The sequence below is a fragment of the Rhipicephalus microplus genome, chromosome 3, assembly GCF_043290135.1.
Source record: "Rhipicephalus microplus isolate Deutch F79 chromosome 3, USDA_Rmic, whole genome shotgun sequence".
In the NCBI taxonomy this organism is placed as follows: Eukaryota; Metazoa; Arthropoda; class Arachnida; order Ixodida; family Ixodidae; genus Rhipicephalus; species Rhipicephalus microplus.
Genome location: NC_134702.1, coordinates 51,004,927 through 51,027,112, shown reverse-complemented (window position 1 = coordinate 51,027,112; position 22,186 = coordinate 51,004,927). Strand labels below are relative to the sequence as shown.

The 22,186-nt window shown below is 46.6% G+C and overlaps 2 protein-coding genes and 1 non-coding gene across 3 annotated transcripts in view; all 3 read left to right on the top strand.

The window, feature by feature from the left end:
- The first annotated feature begins 91 nt into the window (after positions 1–91).
- On the top strand, positions 92–163 carry TRNAD-GUC (transfer RNA aspartic acid (anticodon GUC)). The gene has a single exon. It is a non-coding gene; the product is annotated as a tRNA-Asp (tRNA).
- A 9,603-nt stretch (positions 164–9,766) lies between these two features.
- Positions 9,767–19,891, top strand: LOC142802797 (uncharacterized). The gene is made up of 7 exons (XM_075887844.1): positions 9,767–9,771; positions 9,853–10,160; positions 11,681–11,798; positions 16,078–16,271; positions 17,273–17,352; positions 18,572–18,721; positions 19,468–19,891. The coding sequence occupies exons 1-7, from the start codon at positions 9,767–9,769 to the stop codon at positions 19,765–19,767; spliced, it is 1,155 nt and encodes a 384-aa protein (XP_075743959.1). The 3' UTR covers positions 19,768–19,891.
- Positions 19,892–20,809: 918 nt separating this feature from the next.
- The window catches only part of LOC119161456 (ATP-binding cassette sub-family A member 13), a 31,501-nt gene continuing 30,124 nt past the window's right edge, over positions 20,810–22,186 (top strand). Inside the window, exon 1 of the mRNA XM_075887843.1 lies at positions 20,810–20,981. Coding sequence (XP_075743958.1) covers positions 20,810–20,981 — 172 coding nt within the window. The remainder of the gene's footprint in view (positions 20,982–22,186) is intronic.

The following is a 22,186-nucleotide window of genomic DNA, read 5'->3' as shown; positions in this document are numbered from 1 at the left end:
GTAAAGAACATATAATAAAAACCTGTCTGAAAAAAGTGCTTTCGTAAACTGTAACGGATCTCATTGTCTCAAATAACGCAATGGACGGCTCTCCTCGTTAGTATAGTGGTCAGTATCCCCGCCTGTCACGCGGGAGACCGGGGTTCGATTCCCCGACGGGGAGTTTTTTTTTATTATCATTTTTTAATATAATGAGAAATGCGCTGACGAGGCTTTATTGCTAATTTTGTTTGCACACTAGCACTGTCGTAGCTGGGGGCAAGTGGGGTGGGTGGAAGTTTCACGTCCTCCTCTGAAAGATTTTTTTAATATAATGAGAAATGCGCTGACGAGGCTTTATTGCTAATTTTGTTTGCACACTAGCACTGTCGTAGCTGGGGGCAAGTGGGGTGGGTGGAAGTTTCACGTCCTCCTCTGAAAGATGTCCCGGCTGCGGCGGCTGCATTTCCGATGAAGGCGGAAATGTTGTAGGCCCGTGTGTTCAACTTTAGGTGCACGTCAAAAAACCCCAGGTTGTCAAAATTTCCGGAGCCCTCCACTACGGCGTCTCTCGTAATCATATCGTGGTTTTGGGACGTTAAACCCCACATGTCAATCAATCGATCTCTGAAAGTTTGACGCATGATCATACATAATGCTTGGCTGGCCCCTGTCTCACTTAAAAAAAACAAAAAAAAGCCACAGATCTGTATCTAAATTTCGACTACGGCGGGGACGAGAAGCGCTTGGAATGTAAATAATGAAAACAAAATTTGTTTTTCTAGCCCACTCGTTGGTAGTTGGAATTGCTACAGGGTGTAGGAAATCTCCTTGTTTTTATAGTGATTCAGAACACCCGCCTGTCATGCGGGAAATCAACTCGTCAACAATGTTTTTGTTCAGAATTTTTCTTCTTCTTCTTTTGAGTTTTCATAAGAAATATGAGCACATGCTCGAACCTTAGTTGGTCATCTTCTTTTATTTAGAATAAGCCGACATGTACAATGCAGCACGTGCCCATGTCCAGCCATAACTATTTTCGTCGTTTATTTGTTTTTTTAAGAGAGGAAGTGCTGTAGAGGACTAGGACAATAGCGAGGACATTGAGAAGCAGCGTCGTTGTTTCTTTATTCCCTCCAGACAACTTTCAAGCTTGTCGACATTCGCGGAATCGCGATGTTTCTCCTTGGGAAGTCGGGTGAGGCAGGGAAGCCAGTAGCATAGAGACATCAAACTTTTTGTTGACGGGACAGAGTATAGCGTTTGGAAGTTGCTGACAAACGCTGTGGTTACACGTGGATCGCTTCATCTGCAGGTGATTTCTGCGCTGTTGGTTCGTTAATCCGCATGGTTGGCAGAAATGAGTGCATTTTCCTCCCCTGGGCGTCTATATCGCGATCGTGTTGGCAAGATTAAGTATGATACGCTTGCGTGACGTACGCGAAAACGGCCGGTACTGGAGGCCACAAGTGTCGTGGCATCAATAATTAAAGATCGAGCATGAATGCGACGTACGTGCAAATGGGCAATAGCACTACTTGGGAACGCGCATGCACTGGCGCCACCAATAAAGCGCCGCCACCAATAAAGCGCCGTCAAGGAAAATAGAAAAAAAGAAAGGGGGAAAAAATGAGGTGGTGGTCTCACGGAAAGGTACACATAGGAGAACGAGGCGAAACAAACTGGCACGGCGCCGTGCTCCCTACCGGGCTGCAGAAATTGCTCTTCTAACCACTGCCACCACTACGAGGATAAAAGCAAGTCGGTGGAAGTCTGGATCACTTTGTAATGTTGAGTGCCTAAACAAAATCAAGCAATAAAAGCTCGGCTCAATAATAAAAAAGTAAATGGAGAACAAAAACATCGCTCTAGGTCTGGGACTTGAACCCCAGTGTGCCGCGTGACAGGCGGGTAACTAAACCACTATACAAACGAGGAGGCAAGGGGGGGGGGGGGGGTACTAACCACTGTAGGCAACCGACAATGGTTATGGGGCGCAGCGATAGATTGATGGATGGATGGATGGATGGATGTGGCTGTACCCTTTAGATTGGGCGGCGGCTAACGCCACCTAGCCGTAATACTTAATGAACTAACCATTAGATTTATCTTTTTTTTTCTTTAAATATTCAGGTTAAGGATTCGTGCTTTGCAGTGGAGGGTTTAATTTTCACTCGTGCCTTAACTTTAGCCACCAATCAGATAACCTCCTTCTAGTTAAGTCTACCCGCTTAAAGTCTATTTTGCCCTCCCTGTCCCTAAACCCCAGTGTTTTGAAAAACTCTGCGCCATCATCCTGAACTATAAGGTGAAGCCCTTTACAGAACATTATCAAGTGTTCAGCAGTTTCTTCTTCCTCTCCACACGCACTGCATACTGTGTCTATCCCTTCGTATTTGGCCCGATATGTCTTGGTTCGCAATACTCCCGTCCTGGACTCAAACAGTAGAGAACTACCCCGAGTATTATCATAGATCCTTTCCTTGGCAATTTCCTGCTTAAATGTTCGATAGATCTCTAGTGCGGACTTCTTAATCATGCCAATTCTCCACATGTCAGTCTCCGTTTCCTTCGCTTTCTTCTTGACCGATAGTTCTTTTTGGTTTGGCCACCTGCTGTTTTCTAAGTATTTACCAGTCAATTTCCTGGTTCGCTTCCTCCATTTTGTATCGACATTCTTCATGTACAAGTAGCTGAAAACCTTCCTAGCCCAACGCTCCTCCTTCATTTCTCTCAATCGCTTCTCAAATTTTATCTTGCTGCTAGCTTCCCTGCCCTCAAATGATGTCCATCCCATATCACCTTGTACTCCCTGATTTGGTGTATTCCCGTGAGCTCCTAAAGCAAGCCTACCTATTCCACGTTGCTTAATTTCTAATCTTGCTTGAACTTCTGATCTCATGCACAAGACCGCATTGCCGAACGTCAGCCCAGGAACCATGACCCCTTTCCATATTCCTCTCACAACATCATACCTATCGTAATTCCACAGTGCCCTATTTTTCATCACTGCTGCATTCCTGTTACCTTTAGTCGTCTCGTATATTTCGTGTTCCCTCAGGTACTCGGTCCCATTGCTTATCCATACGCCCAGATATTTGTATTTATCTGTTATCTCTAGCGTGACGTCCTGTATCCTAAGCTCACTACCTTCGTTGTCATTGAAAATCATGACTGCTGATTTTTCCTTACTGAATCTAAAATCTAACGTATCTCCCTCATTACCGCAGATGTCCATCAATCTCTGCAAATCTTCCTTGTTGTTGGCCATTAGCACTATATCATCTGCGTACATTAATGCTGGTAGTGCCTGATCAATAAGTTTTCCTTGTTTGACTAAAGAGAGGTTGAAGCCAAGTCCACTTCCCTCTAATTTGGCCTCTAATCCTTGTAGGGAAATCATGAATAACAAGGGTGACAGTGGGCACCCCTGCATAAGTCCCCGTTTCACCTCTGTGGGCTTGGATACATGTTTTTCCCACTTTATAACTATCTTGTTACCTTTATAGATATCCTTTAAAAGATTAGTGACTACATGTTCCACACCTAGTGTGTCCAGTATTCCCCACAATTCCTCTTAAACCACGCTATCGTACGCTCCCTTGATATCCAAAAATGCTAGCCACAGGGGCCTGTGTTCCTTTTCTGCTATTTCGATGCACTGCGTCAGTGAGAACAGATTGTCTTCCAACCTCCTGTTTTTCCGAAACCCATTCTGCAGTTACCCCAGCACCCCCTTATCCTCTATGCATGCCTGCAGTCTTTCCTTTATAATCTGCATCGCCAGCCTGTAGACCACTCATGTCACTGTTATAGGACGGTAGTTGTTTATGTCAGCTTTGTCCCCCTTTCCTTTATAGATCATGCTCATCCTGCTAAGTTTCCATCCATCGGGAACTTCACCATCGATTATTAGTTTGCTCACTGCCTCTCTCAAAGCCTGCTTAGACTTCGGACCTAATGTCTTTATAAGCATAATTGGAATGCCATCTGGGCCTGTTGCTGTACTACTAGGAACCCTTTTCTCAGCCCTTTCCCACCCTCGTTGTGAAAATAGAGCCACTGTGCCACTTGATTCATCCTTGTTCATTGTGGTGCATAAGGCACTTGTTTGTTGAAATTTTTCTGTCACCCTTGTTCTTATATATTCAATAGCTTCGTCCCCTTCTAGCCTAGCACCTTGGGCTAGCTGTAGTCACAAACCTCTGGATTAGGCTCGTCTCATTTCTTAAGGAGTTTAGATGGTTCCAAAATTTTGCAGCTGCCTTTCTATCTTTTTATGTACTTCTGCCAGTGACTGGGCTCCCTTTCTTCTAATCTTTTCATTGGTCAGAAAGGATGCATCCCTTCTACAGCTTAGAAAGGTTTGCCATTTTCTTTCAACATCATCTGTCGGTTCACCCCGCTGCTTAGCATGTCTGTGTTCCCTAGAGGCTTCCTGCCGTTTCGCTATGGCTCTCTTAACTTCCTCATCCCACCAACTCTTGGGTTTGTGTCTTCTTTTCCGGGGTGACTTGTCACGCGTCTTAGCAAGCTCTAGCTCGAACAGTCTAATTAGATTCGTGTATGTGCACACTGTTTTATTATCCTCCGTGATTACTTCCTCAATTTGTTTAGTGGCTATTTCAATTTGCCTTTCTGGATAAAAATTTTCCTGTAGTTGCTCATCTTGTCTCCTTCCCACTTTCACTGCTCTTCCAAAACTTAGCTTGATACGTTTGTGATCGCTACCCAGACTTCTGGAGCCACCATCATCTATGTACATTCCCCTGAGCTTATCATACATCCTATGTGACATCAGTGCAAAATCTATCGTCGACTGCAGCCTTCCTACCTCCCATGTTATTTGCCCTTCACACTTCTCGGTACTGTTGCAAATGATCAAATCAAGCCTTTCACACATATCCATGATCATTTTGCCTGTCGGGTCGGTATACCCATCTATATCTTCGATGTGCACATTCATATCTCCTAGTATAATTATCTCGCACTCTCTTCCTAACTCCTGAATGTCCTTTGATATACACTCTACCATTGCCTGGTTTTCCTCTCTGGCCTTTGCTCCCGTCCACAAGTACACTAAACTAAGGAGTGTCATTTGACCTGCCACTTTCCCTTTTAGCCATAAATGTTCCTTGCACTCCTGCTTGAACCTTTGCCAGTCTGTACTTTTATGAATGAATGCCCCAATACCACCCCCCTTTCTGCAGCCTTCTGTTATACTACAATATTCCCACGCGTAGTCCGGATTGTTAGGAGGTTGTTAGGAGGTTGTCCATCTGGTTAACCTCCCTTCCTTCCTTTCTTCTCGTTTCTCTCTCTAGGAGGTTGTTCCATGTCCTTAAGATGTGCTTCTACCAAACCGTATACCATCGGCCTCTCCTACCTTAGCTGTTGTTCTAGCTCTTCCCAATTCAGCCTGTTCCCGCTACCCTGCATGTTAATATACCCTACGTGTGAATTTACTCGGCCCTCCTGGCTACGTCTATTTCTGCCCCGGGCTCTACCTGTCTTAGATATTGGCGCCACTTTGGAATCGTATCTGTCCATACCACCTTTCAAAGAGTCTCCTTGGTTGTTTTCCTCGTTACTAGCTATCCTCAGCCCGAAGGGTTCGCGTGCCCCCGCCCCCCAAAGCTACTGCGCGTCCTGCAAGTCGCCAACCCACCTCATGACCTAGCCACCCATCAAAGTGAATTCTGTCTCGTAGAAAACCACCCCACCTATGCGCCTCTCTGTTTATTTCCACCACCTCAAAGCCTTTCTCTCGACTCATCTGCCATATCTCTTGGTTTGCGTGGACAACCGCTCTTTGCAGGTTGCCGTCATGCACTGGTACATCCGTTATCGTGCATATTACCCCCTGTACTAGAGGAGAAGTGGCGCGCATGTCATCGACCCCTTTCGCCAGTGTGGTTGCTAGTTCTGCCGTATATTCATTTGGGACATAGTTTAAACTACCTGAAATTATCACGAGGTTTCGTCCATCAGCTGTAGTTTTGCACTTGCTTGCCTCATGACTGCTTCCAGCTTGCGTCCTGGGAACGTCCCTACTACAACCCTCTTGTCACCTCTTACCCTCTCTTTGATGCTTCTGCGCATCAATTTAAAGTCGACTCGCCGGTGATTATCACGTGCGGTGACTTTACAGCTGGAGCGTCCTGCACCTGGGGGTTTCTTGCACCTATGACGCCAGCTGCTTTGTCCCCTCCCAGCCCCACCACTACTTCGCTGAAGCTTGGTCTTGCGACCATTGAACCGACTGAACCTGTTTTTACAAACTTGCTTGCTCTTTCTTCTCCGCCGTTCTGATTGCCGGTGCCCTACTGTTCTCTCCGTCGGCCGCTCCTTTGTTCACCATCGCTAGTGCCTCCTCGGCGGACTCCAGCCTTTCTCCCATAGCCCTCGTTTTCTCTTGCTCTGTCGCCTACGCAGTCCCCAACTCGGTGATTCTCATCAGCAGTTCACTCTGGGCAACCATCATTTTCTCCATTTTTTCCTCGACCTCACATTGCTTACACTTGGCGCCAGCCACCTCTCAATTCGCTTCTGCACTTGGGTTCATTTTCGAACCCACCCCGCATCCTGAACACTTTACAGTTTTTTTAATCATGTCTTTCTGACACCAATCGTCCTTATGAATTGTCGCACTTGATAATTACAGAACACGGCGTACGACGAACCATGCTCTACGAAAAAGAGAAAGTTTAAACTCGACTACGAAAAGTTGCGTGTTCAATGTACGTGCACCTCCCCCCGGGGTAGCAAGAGAAAGAAAAACAAAGAAACAAACACACACACGAACTAGTAAATACCAGGTGACTGACCCGCGAAAAAGGCGTACAATGTAGTAAGTGCTACAAAGGTTCTAACTGCTGCCTTATTAATTATAAAGGCAAGCTCGAAACATGCAAAGCCACTTATCAGCGCAGTCGATCAGGAGCGCTCAAAAACACGTCCATCCACCGTACCAGTCTATTCACGCTCAGTCTACTCGCGTCACTTGTCCCCGCAAGCGGGGACGGTTTCTCGTGGCGATCTCTGTAACGGCCGAGCGCGCCGTGTTCAAATCAGCCAATGGCTGATAGGTGGGCATTCTGCGTGTGATTTTTGAGCGTCTTCCGTCGTTTGTCGAGGGAAGAGAAAGCAATTTTAGCTGACTTTGATAATTTATTATCAATTCCAGGCCGCGTGCAGTGCTATAACATTGAACTCGCGTGTTGTCCGCAGCCTCTACTACCGATCGGCAGCGTTTGCTGACCATGCTCGAAAAGTGTTGCAGGGCCCCTTTACAGGAAACAGTTGAGTCATACGCGAGCACCTCCCACTGGCTACAATACTAGACGAAAGAAAAAAAAAGTCGTCTTACTGACAATGATCGTGGAATCAACCATTGCAGCCACCACAGTGACCACGAAGCGACTATCACCATAATTATTCTGAAGTTTAAAACTGGTTCTAATGTGAAGCACTGGTTCACCCCCACCTCAGCCCCCCCCCCCCCCTAGCCCGTAAGCATGTGTGGTGTAAGTGTGACGTATCTCCGCTGGACATTCACGTTCCCTGGACCATCCCAGGTTGGAATAGCCGCCAGGTTTTAAGATGATGTCCGTCTGGCGTAATGCATTTCCTTTGTTGGTCCTATGAGAGGTTACGCTAAATTGTGCTAAAATTGACATTTATTACTAGTAACTGCTCATGGTAGTACCTCTGGTACCACATAAAGATTGTCATATATGATACGCCCGACACTTAGCCTATCCCGCTGAGAGGGTACGTGCCAATTATCCCAGGAGCATCATCATAAGCTCAGCGCAAATGTCAGTATTTTATTCATTGTCGTGACGCTTTTTATTTTTGGGACATTCTAAAAAGAACATTAAGAAAAGAACTTCCAATCACAGCTCATGGTATTAGGTTCCTCCCATTCAAAAAGAGTCTGACTGATAATACTCCTTATGACCTGTTCATGTTGTTGGGACTTTATTCACTATGGAAAAGTCGCTTGATTGATAGACACGCCGAGCTACCATGGTCGACGAGATCTGTCTTCCGAGAAGCAGCTGCTCAAGTGCGCAGTGTCGTCAAGACTTTTGACCCCGTTCCAGAGTGGCTTCCCGTTCTTGACGCTTGTGTGTGTTTGCCGGACTTCTGATGAAGTATGCTGTGTGTACTTTACTTGTGATAATTTCATTCATTAAAGAAAAAAAGATCAAGTCACTGGCGAAAAGAGTTTTGCCGCACTCGCAAACAAGAAGTAACTATCACAAGGCTGCGTTGCCGGGTACCAAATCAAAATTTCTATAAATACAGGTCTGCTCAGGCACCTTCGCCACTGTGCGCCTTCTGTGATGAACTTGAAACAATACATCGTTTCTTTTAGACCTGCAGGCGTTTTAACAAAATACGAAAAACTTTTTTAGAAATACTTTTACGTGGTATTATATAGAATTATCTGCGCCTGTTATTTTGTGTTTCGGAGCTTCCATTTCTGGGTTCTCTAATGCCATAGTATGTGCGGCCGTCCGGGACTCTATTGATGAAACAAATAGGTTGACTAATTACTCTGTTTTATTATCCTAACGTGTCTACAAAATTATATACGTATAAAATTAGATTATTCATCTATTCTAAGAATAAACTTGTTTCCTTATTTAAATAATTATATGCATTAGATCAAGCACCACGATTTCCCAGGTCATCGGTAATCTTTCTATTATATCTACAATATTCTAAATCTGAACAATAATATTTAAAACCACTCAATTCTTGGCCAATCCCACATAGTGGGTATGCGCCACGGACAATAGGTGAACAAGAACAAGTCGTCACGTGGCGAGGGAAGAGGAAGTGTCACGCTGCACGTGTGTCGTTTGATTCCGTATCGTGAACCTCACGCCACTTGTAGTTTTAGGTACAAACTGCACAACACGCCTCACCTCAGTCCTTGCTGCTCCCAACGTGAGGCGAAGGGATCTGCCCCGATCTCCCGAGCTTCGCCTTACTCTCAGGAAATTCTCTGGACACCTTACAGCGGGTCTGTATGCGAAGCCTGGATCCTGATCCCAGATGGTGCAGCGCTTCCTATCAACGCCCAGGTTTACGCAAACGTGCTTTGTCGACATGCATATAAGGGAAATGGAGGAGGGCAATCTTGAAGCTTCAGTTCATTTTAAGGCCGAGGCTTCTGTTCTAATCTACGCTTGAAGTAGCACGTGCTACGGTGTGATTTTTCTTATCATCGCAGTAAAAGCCGGCGTTTCACATGTGCTATTTCGTATCTTTCGCAGGTGCGCATAGGGACTCAACGTATGGGTTTCGTGTGAGTATCACCTGCATTGTTGTATCGTCTAATACGCGGTCGGCACTTTTTAAGTCATCACGCTATAGAGCATGGTGTAGCCTGCACACGTATGATTTAATTGTACATGGCCTTCATACAAAAGCGTGCGCACGACACGCCTTCAGTAGGTATGGAGGTGCATCGCAGAGTCCCCTCTCCCAATGAGGTCATTGCATGAGGCAGACTTCGTATTCCCCTCTCTTAGGGGATAGGGGAGGTAGGAGAACCCCTGTAGTTACTCCATATGCTACCTTTAAGTGGCATATACAGTAACTCTAGAACCCCTCCCCCCCCCCCCTTCCCCCAGGGGAGCACGCCTATGCCTTCAAATACACAGTGCTGCCTTACAGGAACAGCTGATAACTTTTTTTTGCAACGGCGGGACGAGATGTCTCATGATTCTTGAATACCGGGAGGAGGCGACGGTGTTGCTTGCTACCCGACATGCTGTTTGTGGAACCCTTCCGCAGTCCCTTCACAGTTGTGCGATTGACACACGTTGCTTCAGCGACGTAACTGCGTAAACGCAGTCGACAGAAGACGTGGGAGGCGCTCTTCTGGGCGAGCAAGGTGCTGGCGCTCGTGTGGCGCAACGTGTGGATACGGCGCCTCCGCCGGCAGATGGTGGCCACCGTGCTCGAGCTGGCGCTAGCGGCGTTCGCGCTGGCCCACCTCCCGCCCGGCAGCAAGGCCGGCGCTGCGAGCGCGGGCGCGTACCACGAGCGCGAGCTGCAGCCGCCCGAGCAGCTCGACATGTACCACGTTTCCGAACAGCTGGTGCTCGACGTGTCCACCGACGTCCTAGAAGTGTTCGCCGATAAGATCAAGCAAAAAGGACGTGAGTCGAGCCTACTTCCTTTTCTAGAATACTGCAGTGACTTCGGCAGCCTCGATGCGTGTGGTTATCTTGACGTTTACGATACGTCACAAACTAAGAGAGAGAGTGAGTGAGTGGAACAACTTTATTGTTTGGTCCGGCATAAAGGGGGAAGAGGTAGGGGAGTTAAAGGAAGTGAGAGAGAAAACGTTTATTAGGCGGCCAATGAGCGAATGTGAGAGGGTCCCACGTTCAAGTTTAAAGTTTATCTACAGTTTTTGACAATAGATGACGTGTCACGAATCGTGATGGGGCCGGAGCTAAAGGCGTGTCTGTAGAAGCTTGACTCCTGGCACCACACCAAACGGCGGACAGCTGAAGAAAAAAAAAGTCATATATACATACATGTCCATGTACACAAATGGTACAATCACACATGGGCATGTGTGTTTAGTAAAGTATAATAAAAAGCAATAATTCATATAAGTACAAGCGTGGTTTTGGAATAATTGAAGTTAGATATATTTGGTTGTGCAACAACAGATACGTAAACGAAAGAAAGTCGTAAAGCCGTGAAATTACACAGTGCTCGACCGAAAAATCTGGGTCTTTATAAGTTCACCGATTGTTTCTTTAACGTGGTTAGCCTGTAGACACAAATCGCTGAAGGGTCGCGGGATCGACACACACACGGATGCACAAATGCACGTAAACGCGCAAGCATGCATGCATTGCCAGGTATGCCTCATTAATTTCCAATTCACGTTGTCTCGCGCGAGCCGATTAGATATTTCGGAATTTAACCACGCTATACGCTGAAATAAAGTGTAAATTTGAGGGCTCGTTTTCTTCGTTAGACACAATTTGAACGTAAAATAAGGGGCAACAATACCAGGGAAAGTATAGGAGATGTTATTAAAAGTAACTTTAACTTTTGTATAAGTGATGAAAAGGGGACGAAAAGATAACTTGCCATCGGCAGGATGCGAACCTGCGAAGGTTGCAGGTTCGGATCTTGCTGGTGGCAAATTATCTTTTCGTCCCCTTTCCGTGGTATTATTACCTGTTAGCTCTCATCAATATCACCCTACCTTGGTATTCATTCGGTCTCTCAGACTGGCCAATGATTGTCTGCGCCATGGGCGTATAGCTAGGGTGAGGGGGAATTTGGAAGGTTACAACCCCCCCCCCCCACCACCACCACCACCGAAATGTTTTAATTTTGCTTGCGTATATATACACGCACACATGCAAACGCATGAATGAACATTCATAAAGTGTGGCTGACTTCCACCCCCGAAAAAAAATTTCTGGCTACGCCTCTGATCTGCGCTATATATGCATTACGTGGCCCGCCCAGTTTCATTTTGCCCTTCTCAGTGTAGACTATAGATGATCGGCTACGCACATTTATATTTAACCTATTAACTCACCTAAGTTTGTAATAGAATTGGTAATAATGCTTAGTTAAGCAGGCAATTATTCGCAAGGAGAAGCCTTTCTTTATGTTGATGGTAAATGCAAAACGCACTTGTGCGCAGGTTTCACGAACATGCGCCACCGATATATGCGTTTGTTCGTAAATGGCCGCGAAGTGGACGAACCTACGGCCCCTGGGAGGATACCTAAAGACAAGATGCGGAAAATTTGGATCACAGTGTAAGATTCCAGCCGGACAAGGGCGTGCCTAATACGCTACCGAATGTGCTCTCGCGTCGAATGTTCTTGTAACATTCAGCGAGATCTCGAGAACACTTGCTGGCAGAGCTTGCATTGATGTGCGAATGACCGTTGCCTAAAACTATGCTGCGAAAGAGGTGAAAGAATGCGCTTGTGTTCGTGTGGTTGTTCACCTACTATATCGTCTTCTAAGCGGTGTGCAATAACGTATGAAGGCATACCAAATGGCCCGATCAAACACCCTTATAAGAATGAACCCGCTGTAGATAAGTCCTTAGAAAATCCGTCAATCATTATACACCTTCCCATATGATTTGTATTCGGCTGTTTGCTTGTGCTGTCGTTGCATGTGCCCCCGTGATTGTCGTACAACCGACATGATTTCTTCCTAAGCTCATTGCAGTTAGAAAAGAAAATACATGACGATTTAGCAGTAAGCGCGAGAGAATAGCGTAAGAATATATAGCGAACGTTACCCAACATTTCTAGTATAGACATTTTTCACAGTCCGCAAGGGCGCTTCTCTGTGGTGCACATTCACCCAACTAATGGCGGCACCAGTTCCGCTCAAAGGGACCCTGCAACACTATTTCAGCAACGTAAGAAAACGCTGCTGATCGGTAGTCGAGGCTTCTAAGAACACACTAGTCAACCATTATTGGGCAGCACGTGACCTGGAATTTACAATTAGTTCACGAATTCGGCTAGAAATCGCTTGCTCTTCTTTCTACAAATGATGGTATATTTTCAAATTAGTCTGCCATATACCTAAGCCCACAAACATTCGCCGATTTCAGCACTGTGAGCTGCATAGTTACCGTGGGCACCGCGCGATGCCGCCACATGCCCGCTCGCGATCGCATTGAAAATAATGTTGAATTCCAATAGCTAAGTCGGAGCAGCCGGTGAACTCCGTGAGAGAGCTCTCAACTCTGGCGCGCGGAAATGCCTACAAATGCGAGATTGGAATACAATCCGCGCCACTGGAGCAAGCATGGAAGAAACGAGGAAGCGGAAGTCGGCCAGGATACCTTGGTTGCAGTTATCCCATTCTGCTAATTCCATTGTCGAATTCGGTTGAATTACCACTCGTACGTATATGTCAGTGTCGGTAACTCGATCCAATGAACTCTTCGAGCGTGCGGGAACTTCCCGACTCGAGCTGTCACTATCGAGCAAAGGAAGCAATTCCACATGATTTGCCTAGTCTGCCATGTTGTCCGCCATTACGGCCATTACAAGCGACGGCGGCGGCCCCAAGCGGACGATCATGTTACAGCGCGTCACGCCGAGTTCCGGTCCACTCCACCGGCAGAGTAAACCCGACTGGTCTCACCGGAACACATGACTCGCACCCTCATTCACTCTGCCAGTGTAACATACTTGCTCCAAAAGGATGACCAAGGTACTCGGCTGTTGACCCGCAGGTCGCGGGATCGAATCTCGGCTGCGGCGGCTGCGTTTTCAATGGAGGCGAAAATGTTGTAGCCTCGTGTGCTCACATTTGGGAGCACCTTAAAGAACACCAGGTGGTTTAAATTTCCGGAACCCTCCACTACGTACGGCGTCTCTCATAATCATATGGTGGTTTGGGACATTAAACACCACATATCAATCATCAATGCTACAAAAAGAGCAGAAAAACTGGCTCCGACTCCGCCATGTAGGGATACAAAATAAGACGCGCGGTCAAAGAAAAAAAATGAGAAGAGCTCAGGTCATGACTCTCACTGGTGAAGGGGTTCGTCTATCATCTTGCCCTCTAGTCATCCCCCTCCCTATATATGTAGCTTTCAGTGCGCTATGGACGTCGGACTCTGGAGTTTTGCTGACACTCAGCGCCACCTGTTGACGCAGTTTTGAGTAGTGCAAAGCCCGACTTCCATGCATAATTTGCTGCGCAACCAGGTGCAACTACAGCATACGAAACAACACTTGAGCTAAATATTAGGTCTATTTGAGCATTGAACCCAAAGAAAAAGAGCTACAACTTTCTCTCCGCGAGTCGGACGCGTCACCAAACCGCCGTGAAGTGCTTGCTTGTTCACTCGCTTGAACGACGCAGAAAACAAGAGCAGCTCCACGCTCTACGATAAAAAGACCCTGCACTCTAGCGCGGCGCCGCATAGAAACCACCGTCGAGGTGAAACTCAACGAAGAGTCAGTTCTGTTGGTTATCTTGTGCGTGGGGGCTACCGACACTATCCTAGCCACCTTGGGTGTCCGCTTTAATGCTCATTTCAAAATACGCCGCACTTTGTTTCTTAAAACTGCGCGTTGTGGATTGCCGCGGACGTAAATGTCTTCAGTGTTACTGATTTCCGCAGCTTTCTCAAAGCAGAATGGCCCCCGCCGCGGTGGTCTAGTGGCTAAGGTACTCGGCTGCTGACCCGCAGGTCGCGGGTTCAAATCCCGGCTGCGGTGGCTGCATTTCCGATGGAGGTGGAAATGTTGTAGGCCCGTGTACTCAGATTTGGGTGCACGTCAAAGAACACCAGGTGGTCGAAATTTCCGGAGCCCTCCACTACGGCGTCTCTCATAATCATATGGTGGTTTTGGGACGTTAAACCCCACATATCAATCAATCAAAGCATAATGGCGAGAGCGCTAAATACAGGCCGTTGCGAATGTGTCGAGTAAGTGATATTACTCTCGTTCTCCACTGCCCTTCGATTATGAAGCTTAACGGATCCTCTGACTACGGTGCGCGATGTGCAACAGTATACGCCCGCGATAAAAATCGCACATACCGTCACCACCTATAATCCGAAGTTGTCGCCACCACACATAATTACGCACGTAGGGCTCTGAAGGCTCTGAGTTTCAGCTTTAACTAGGGAATGCTAACACGTGCTTCATACAGGTAGCCCGCAAAATGATCGCGACCACAATCAGGTTTTTCTTGCCGTTGGTCTTCGCGATTACCGGAGCCATCTCGGAGGCATCGGTTTTGCCTTTTGTCGTACACTGAGAATGTGGGCATGCATGTATCCCCATTTGCAGTAGTATAAAACGGAAGACAACCGTCAACAGAACATTCGAGCATGCGTAATAAAACAGCTCATTCGACTGGAAGCGAGAAATTGATGGAGAATGCAACTGCAAAGCGAAAATCATCAGGGCCATTCGTGCCGTATAAAGGGAGCTTCGTACCACTGATCGCATAGATCGCTCGTGTATGCACTTCATCACTTTGGCATCATGTGTATGCCCAAGTTTAACGCATTTAGGCGTTACAGAACGCACGTTGTAGTGCTTGCCTAACACTCGACGCCATGTGATGCTCGCTTGCACCTATATAGCCAGTTGCAGCACGCGGAAATACATGAAACTTCTTTTGCAATGTGCCCGCTTTTCCTTTTGGTGAGCTTCCTACTTTTATGAATCGAGATTGGATTGAAGAAAGAAGCTTGCCAGGTCTTTGATTTTCAGTAAACCGTGCCTCAAGACCAACGAAAGAAGAGGGCCTATGCACGTTCGCTCGCGGGCGGTCCTCTGTGCACTACCCATTTATGGCCGGCGCGGCGATGGAGGCCCTGATGGCGGCGTTTTTCGCAGCGCCGCCTGGACAGCGTCGTCTGACGTTTGATACGAAAAGAGTGCGAAAAAGCTTCCAGAGTACGACAAATCCCTGTAACTCCGCTCGGGCATGACAGGTTCTCAAAATTTTTGTGGCAGTCGATTGGTGAGGCAATATTGCCTCACAAATCGAAATATGGAAGTCGTAAGGCGCGAATATTTGAAAAAGTGTTGCAGTTGCCCTTTAAAGTGGAGAGGACGAGTTGCGCACGCCGGGTTTTTTTTATTAGGGAGTTTTAGAATAGCGCAACCGCGAGCCCTTGCGGTGCGGTCGCGGCCACTGCGCATGCGTCGTAACGCGAGTCACCGGTCGCGTTGGCGGCCCGCCCGCAGTAAATCTGAAATAGCGGCTGCGTGTACGAGCCGCAAGTGCTGGTTTTGAGGCTATGGTGTCGCTGCGATTGTGCATTGTGGTTCGCATGAGGGCAAACGCTATTCTAAAACTCGTGTGGCGCCCGCTATGCTGGCGACGCCCGCAGCGTCTACAAACGTTATTCTAAAGCTCCTGATTGTGCTTTTCTACCAAAAAGAGCTGGGGGCTACATTTTCCGCGTCGTAGCGCAAGCAAACTGCACTTGAACATGTCTGCTGTCTCCATTAGGGTGGGCGAAACAGCTTTACAGTTATGAAAAGAAAAAAATGTAAATCTGTATACACACGCGTGTCTCGTTCTCTGCAGGGTTAACTCCGAGGAAGCGCTGTTGGACAAGTGCGCGAACGAGAGTTTCAAGGGCGTGTGCGCTCTCGTACGCACCAACGTGGTAGGCAACGACAAGAGCGTCAACTACACCTGTTACCTGAACGGACACCTGTCGCCGCCCGTGATGCGCACCAGAAGGGCCGGCTACGCGCTGCGAATCGCACCTATCGAAGGTGAGTGTTAAAAATTTTGTGGAATGCCCTATGCGATCGCACATCTCGATCTTCGTTAGACTGGACGTTAGAAAGACGGGCCCGGAATTACGAGGCTATAGTTCCGGGTTGGAATAATCCCGGAAGAATTTTTCGTCAACTGGAAGGCTTTCTTTCTTTGAAATCATTGTGCTTATATTCTCTAGCGTTATGCTACGAACAGATGAGTAGAGTTTACCAGATGTGTTTAGGAATAGTAATTCCATTAGCCCATCAAGTTCTCCTGAATTTTATTTATACGTTGTTTGATTAAATAGGTGTCCGGTCATAAACGTTTCCTGCGAGTTGCGGGCTTTCTCATTTGCCGTTCTCATTTGCCGGCCGCCGGCGTCTGCCGCCGAATCGGTCACCGCAGACCAATAGGAGCGTTAGTCAGGGAATTTCGAAAAATGGTGGCCAAGCCCTACTCACTTGTTATGCCGCAGTGCACGTAACTGAATGTTGAAACCAACGGGAGTTTAACCTACTCTGTGCCTATATACTTCGCCTCCGTATTTCGTGAAAGAGGTGACCGAGCTTGCTGTTGGCGTGACCGAGCTTGTTGCGGTCTTGCAGAGCAAAACGAACCCACCAACGCCGCTGGCGTCGGTGGTTTTTCTGCTCTTCGTGCATTACAAGACAGCCACTTGCCAGCAAAGTAAGCAGTACCACCGGATAGCGTAGTGGCGTTTGCGAGCCGCGACAACAACCGGGTGACAGCGCATCCATCCCGCGTTCGCCCCGTAGTAGATGGCATATTCGGCGGCGCGGGACGCGTCCAGTGCGAACGACGCTGCGTTTCGGTGGCAGGGGAATTTCGGTCGCTGTAGAAAGCGGATGTTTCAGTGTGAACTAGGCATAATGGCATTTATTTCAAACTTAAGTAAATACATAAATAAAAAAATAAAGGCCTCAGCATCGTCAGGGAGCTCGACATGGGAATAGTGACGACCCGAATTTTAACATTGTGCTCACTTTTGCAGGGGAGATCTCGGAGTGCCAAAATTTGATCGAATCGGTCCTCCTGGGAAATTACATAACGGACGCGTTGCCGTCTGTGCATGTGAGTGAAATACATCGGACCAAATAAACGTTATTTCTACTGCTGAGTGACGTAGATTAATTGCGGTGCTTTCAATAAGCCTCCGCTGAGTCAGGGCAGTCGCACAAGGTCATCCTTTAAAGGGACACTAAAAGGGAACAATCAATCGGTTCAGATTGACAAAGTTTGTTCTGACAACTCTAATGCCGTTAATTTTACCACCATAGGTTTATTATTAGAAGAGACAATAAAGTAAAGATATCATCTTAAAATTAACGCCGAATATTCACTCGTGACGTCACAGGTCGCAAAGTGCATCCGTCATATTTTGGTGACATTGTCTCAACGAAATTTCCTCAAGCTTGGTATGTTTACTCTATATACGGCCCCCTCAGAGCTCAATGTATGTCATTGTTACCAATTAACAGCTACCTAGGACCTAGCAGACGCTGCCATGACGTTTATGGGGTTTGGTGCAGAAATTTCAAAATGGTGTCGCTCCCCGCATTTCGTTCGTACGTGTTTCATACCGCTTGCCGAGCGTCTTTTCGTAGCAAGCGTGGTGATATTATAACTCTGAAAGAGTAATTTAAGAATAGAAAAAAAGTCTTTCTTCACTTTAGTGTTTCTTTGATGCCACAGATCTTTCGAACTTTTTTGGATTAGTTCGTGGATTTCATAAGTATAAATAAAATTGAAGGTGTTACAATGCAAAAATCAATTGGTTTATACCTCCGAGGAAACGAAATGAAACCCACAGCCTGAGAATGATCAGTTTGTGACGCACTGGGGAGCCTTATTCCAGGTGTTCTCTTTAGGCTTTAGAGCTCTGTGCCAGCCTAATTGAAAAAAAAAAAGTATGTGAGATGCATTTGCCCCGCTCTGGGCTTTTAATCTAATAATGATGACTTCATGAAAAAATTTTAACTTTAACTTGCGTAGTTTGTCCTTGTTTAGTGCCTAATATAGCCAGCTGGCCGCGCTTATATGTCCATCATCGTGATTTGCAATAATAATGTTTTAAGAAAAAATTTTAGAATAAAAAGTTTTGAATACGAACTCCTAGCGTTTGTTTGAAGTATCTCAGAGTTAAGGATATAAAAGTTTATAGGAACTGCATTCTGGTGCAAAAAAAAAAAGTAGCGAGGATGTCACCTAACTTTACTTTTAAAAAAATGAAATTATGTGGCCCTTCTTTCATGGCGGCACTACGAAACTAAGCTTCCCAATCTGACCGCAGGCTGCGTCCCAGATGTTTCCTCTGCCTCGATACCCGACGCCGCCTCCGATGGACAACGTGATCGCCAGCATGTGTTTCCTCATCACGTACATGATGCCCTTCAGCCGTTCGGTGTGGACCATTGTCGAGGAGAACAGCTCGGGCATGGCGGTGGGTGAAACCGTTCGATTTCACGCCAATCTAAAACGAAGCCTTTACCACGGGCCGAAACGTCATTTTCGGGGGCGATCAGCTCCGTGTGTCCCTATAGCCTTGCGCACGATAGTCAAAGAGACGATTGTTTCTGCTACCTTGACACGGCACTTCAGTTAGAACTTCAAACCCTAACTCTATTGCAAGGTAACAGCAGTGTACTGGCCATATAGTCCGACGGCTCGGGAATACAGTCGAACCCCTTTATAAGAGACACTGGTATAACAGACAAATGGGTTTAAGAGACACCAGTGTCCCCACAGTAAAATACGGGCTGATAAGAAAATGCATGTGGGTATTCTTCTTGTAAGAGACATTTCATATAAAAGACAAGAATTGCTGCCCAGAGCGCGCCTATTCTAAATGGGTTCAACTGTATCACCTTTTTTTCCGCTTTTTTTTAGACCATGGCCGATCTATTTTTAGCCATAAACTGTATACCTGAACGTACAGTACTCAAGGGCTGGAACATCACATCACTTTTTCTTTGGGATGACTGCAGCTTTGACTAATGGCTCATCATAACGGCTTCATGTCGTTCTATACATCTCGTCGCTAAGTGTTTGTTCAGGTGTCAGTGTTACGAGTAAAAAAGTACGCTCATATGACACAAACTACATACGCTGCAAGCAAACGTAGTAGCATTAACTATCCTCGCATTTTCGCGTTTCAATGCGGGAGTACTATTCTTGAATCTCCTTCAGTCGATGCTTCGCTCGATGGGAACGAGTGACATGGTGTACTGGCTGGCGCACTTCGTCTCTACCTTCCTGCACATCTCGTTCTACTCGCTGATGGCGGTGTTCTTCATGATGTACAACACGTACCAGGTGACGCCCGGTAGCTTCTCTTTCGAAGACTACCAGCATGTCCGGGACTACGCGCCTTACCTGAATGAGCAGCTCGTGCGACGAGACCTGCTGGTCGCCCTGTTCACGTTGTTCGGCGTCCAGACGACGCTGCACGTCATGCTGCTGTCTTGCGTCAACACGAGGCGTGAGTGATGTGTTTTGTAGGCGAATTTCGTGATAGGGGCACTGAAAATTGGCATCGCTGACTGACAAAGTGGCGCGGCTGTCTCTGTGAATGGCCTTGGACGTTATTCTACGACATTAGTTGAAAAGGAAATACAGGGGGCACTTGTGCGTCTCAATAGTTCGCGACATGTATAACAACGCACTTTTTTTTACATTTCCTTTGACTAAATGTAATAAATTCCTATTATGTTTATAAATACCGTGTGTTTGTAGGCAATACGCAATGTTCTATTTTTTTCAGTTGCATTCAACTTGTTTAATATATTTTGATCTACGTTTAACATGTGTATGTATGCTGCATCAAGGCTGTTTGTTGGCTCAGTTGGTACTTGCTTAATGACGTACTCTAGCCGCGAAATAACACAAACAGAGTAAAGAAACCCACAACGACAAGGACAGGTGGCACTTCCAACTAAAATTAGACTGAGCGCAAACACAGAAATGAGTATGCAACATATAGACGTGTGGATGTCTTCACACAGCCTTACGCTATCCAGCTATTGAACAATCTGTTTTCCGATACGTGCAACGTCACCGACGTATCGCTGATGCACCTCTCTTTTTTCCTTCTTTATTCTATCTATCTATCTATCTATCTATCTATCTATCTATCTATCTATCTATCTATCTATCTATCTATCTATCTATCTATCTATCTATCTATCTATCTATCTATCTATCTATCTATCTATCTATCTATCTATCTATCTATCTATCTATCTATCTATCTATCTATCTATCTATTGTCTGTCTGTCTGTCTGTCTGTCTGTCTGTCTGTCTGTCTGTCTGTCTGTCTGTCTGTCTGTCTGTCTGTCTGTCTGTCTGTCTGTCTGTCTGTCTGTCTGTCTGTCTGTCTGTGCTGTTGGCCTTGTCACTGTTATCCCAGTTTGAACGGTGCAAGAATCACTACCACTAGCCTTTTACGGTAGCAGCCTGTTTCCTCTGTAATAATGTCGGGGAGCGATAGCTGATTCTCGGCTTACTCGCCCGCTGGTAGCGCTGCTGGCAATGTTGCTGGCCGCTTTCTACTGGATGGCAATGTTCGCCATGAGCAAGCCTTGGGTGACGCTGGAGGACTACCTCTTTGACGACCGCTACCCGAAGTACTTGGCGGCCATGTTCCCCGTCAACATGCTCTACACCAGCTTCTTCCACATACGCTGGACCATATACTTCGGCTGTAAGTAGCCGCCAGGTGAACACGCCAGCCTTCTCGAGGTTTCCTCCTGCCAAGCTCTGTCTTATGAGCAGATAGAATATTAGCACACACATCCCTATACAACCGGCATCTACGTTGTATACATTTGTTTGTTGAAACGCTGTGCCTACAGCTCTCCAGGGCTTCTTTAACAAATTGAATCGATCGCATCTTAGTATAATTAAGGAATTTCACAATTGCAGACTGCTATATCTGTGTTCTTTCTTGACTAGGCCATGCGGAATCCCTCCGTATGGCTGTACTCACTACCTTAACTGCACCTGCCTAACTGCCTTATGCAGTTAGGCAGGTGCAGTTAGCAGCGCTTCGAGATCGGTAATAGTGCACTTCAAGTTGTAAAAGACTATGTCTACTTAGGGCAGGTAATAGCCGCGGAGACGAACCACGAGATTGAAGTAACTAGAAGAATAAGAATGGGGTGGAGCACATTTGGCAAGCACTCTCAAGTTATGGCAGGTAGATTGCCACTATCCCTCAAGAGGAAGGTATATAACAGCTGTATCTTGCCGGTACTTAGCTACGGAGCAGAAACCTCGAGACTTACAAAGAGGGTTCAGGTTATATTGAGGACGACGCAGCGAGCAAAGGAAAGAAAAATGGTAGTTGTAACCTTAAGAGACAAGAAGAGAGCAGAGTGGATTAGGGAACAAAGGGGGTTAATGATATCATAGTTGAAATCAAGAAGAGGAAATGGACATGGGCCGGGCATGTAGCGCGTAGACAGGATAACCGCTGGTCATTAAGCGTAACTAATTGGATTCCCAGAGAAGGCAAGCGGGTTAAGGAGAGACAGAAGATTAGGTGGGCAGATGAGATTAAGAAGTTCGCGGGTATAAATTTGCAGCAACAAGCCCAGGACCAGGTTAACTGGCGGAACATGGGAGAGGCCTTTGTCCTGCAGTGGACGTAGTCAGGCTGATGATGATGATGATGAACTGCCTCATGAAAATCTGACCTCGAGAAATGTGGCGTGCGGCAATAAAACTCCCCTAACTTCATAATAGTCTAAGCAAAATTGGGGTACTAGCTGGAGTGGAACCCAGCGGTTCTGCACGACACTCAAGTGTTCTGCCACAGAACCCCAGGAGCATTTGAAACTTTTCTGGGAACAGGCTCTATTTGGTGACATGTCGGCAAAGGGGTCACGTTAACAGCCGTAATATTTT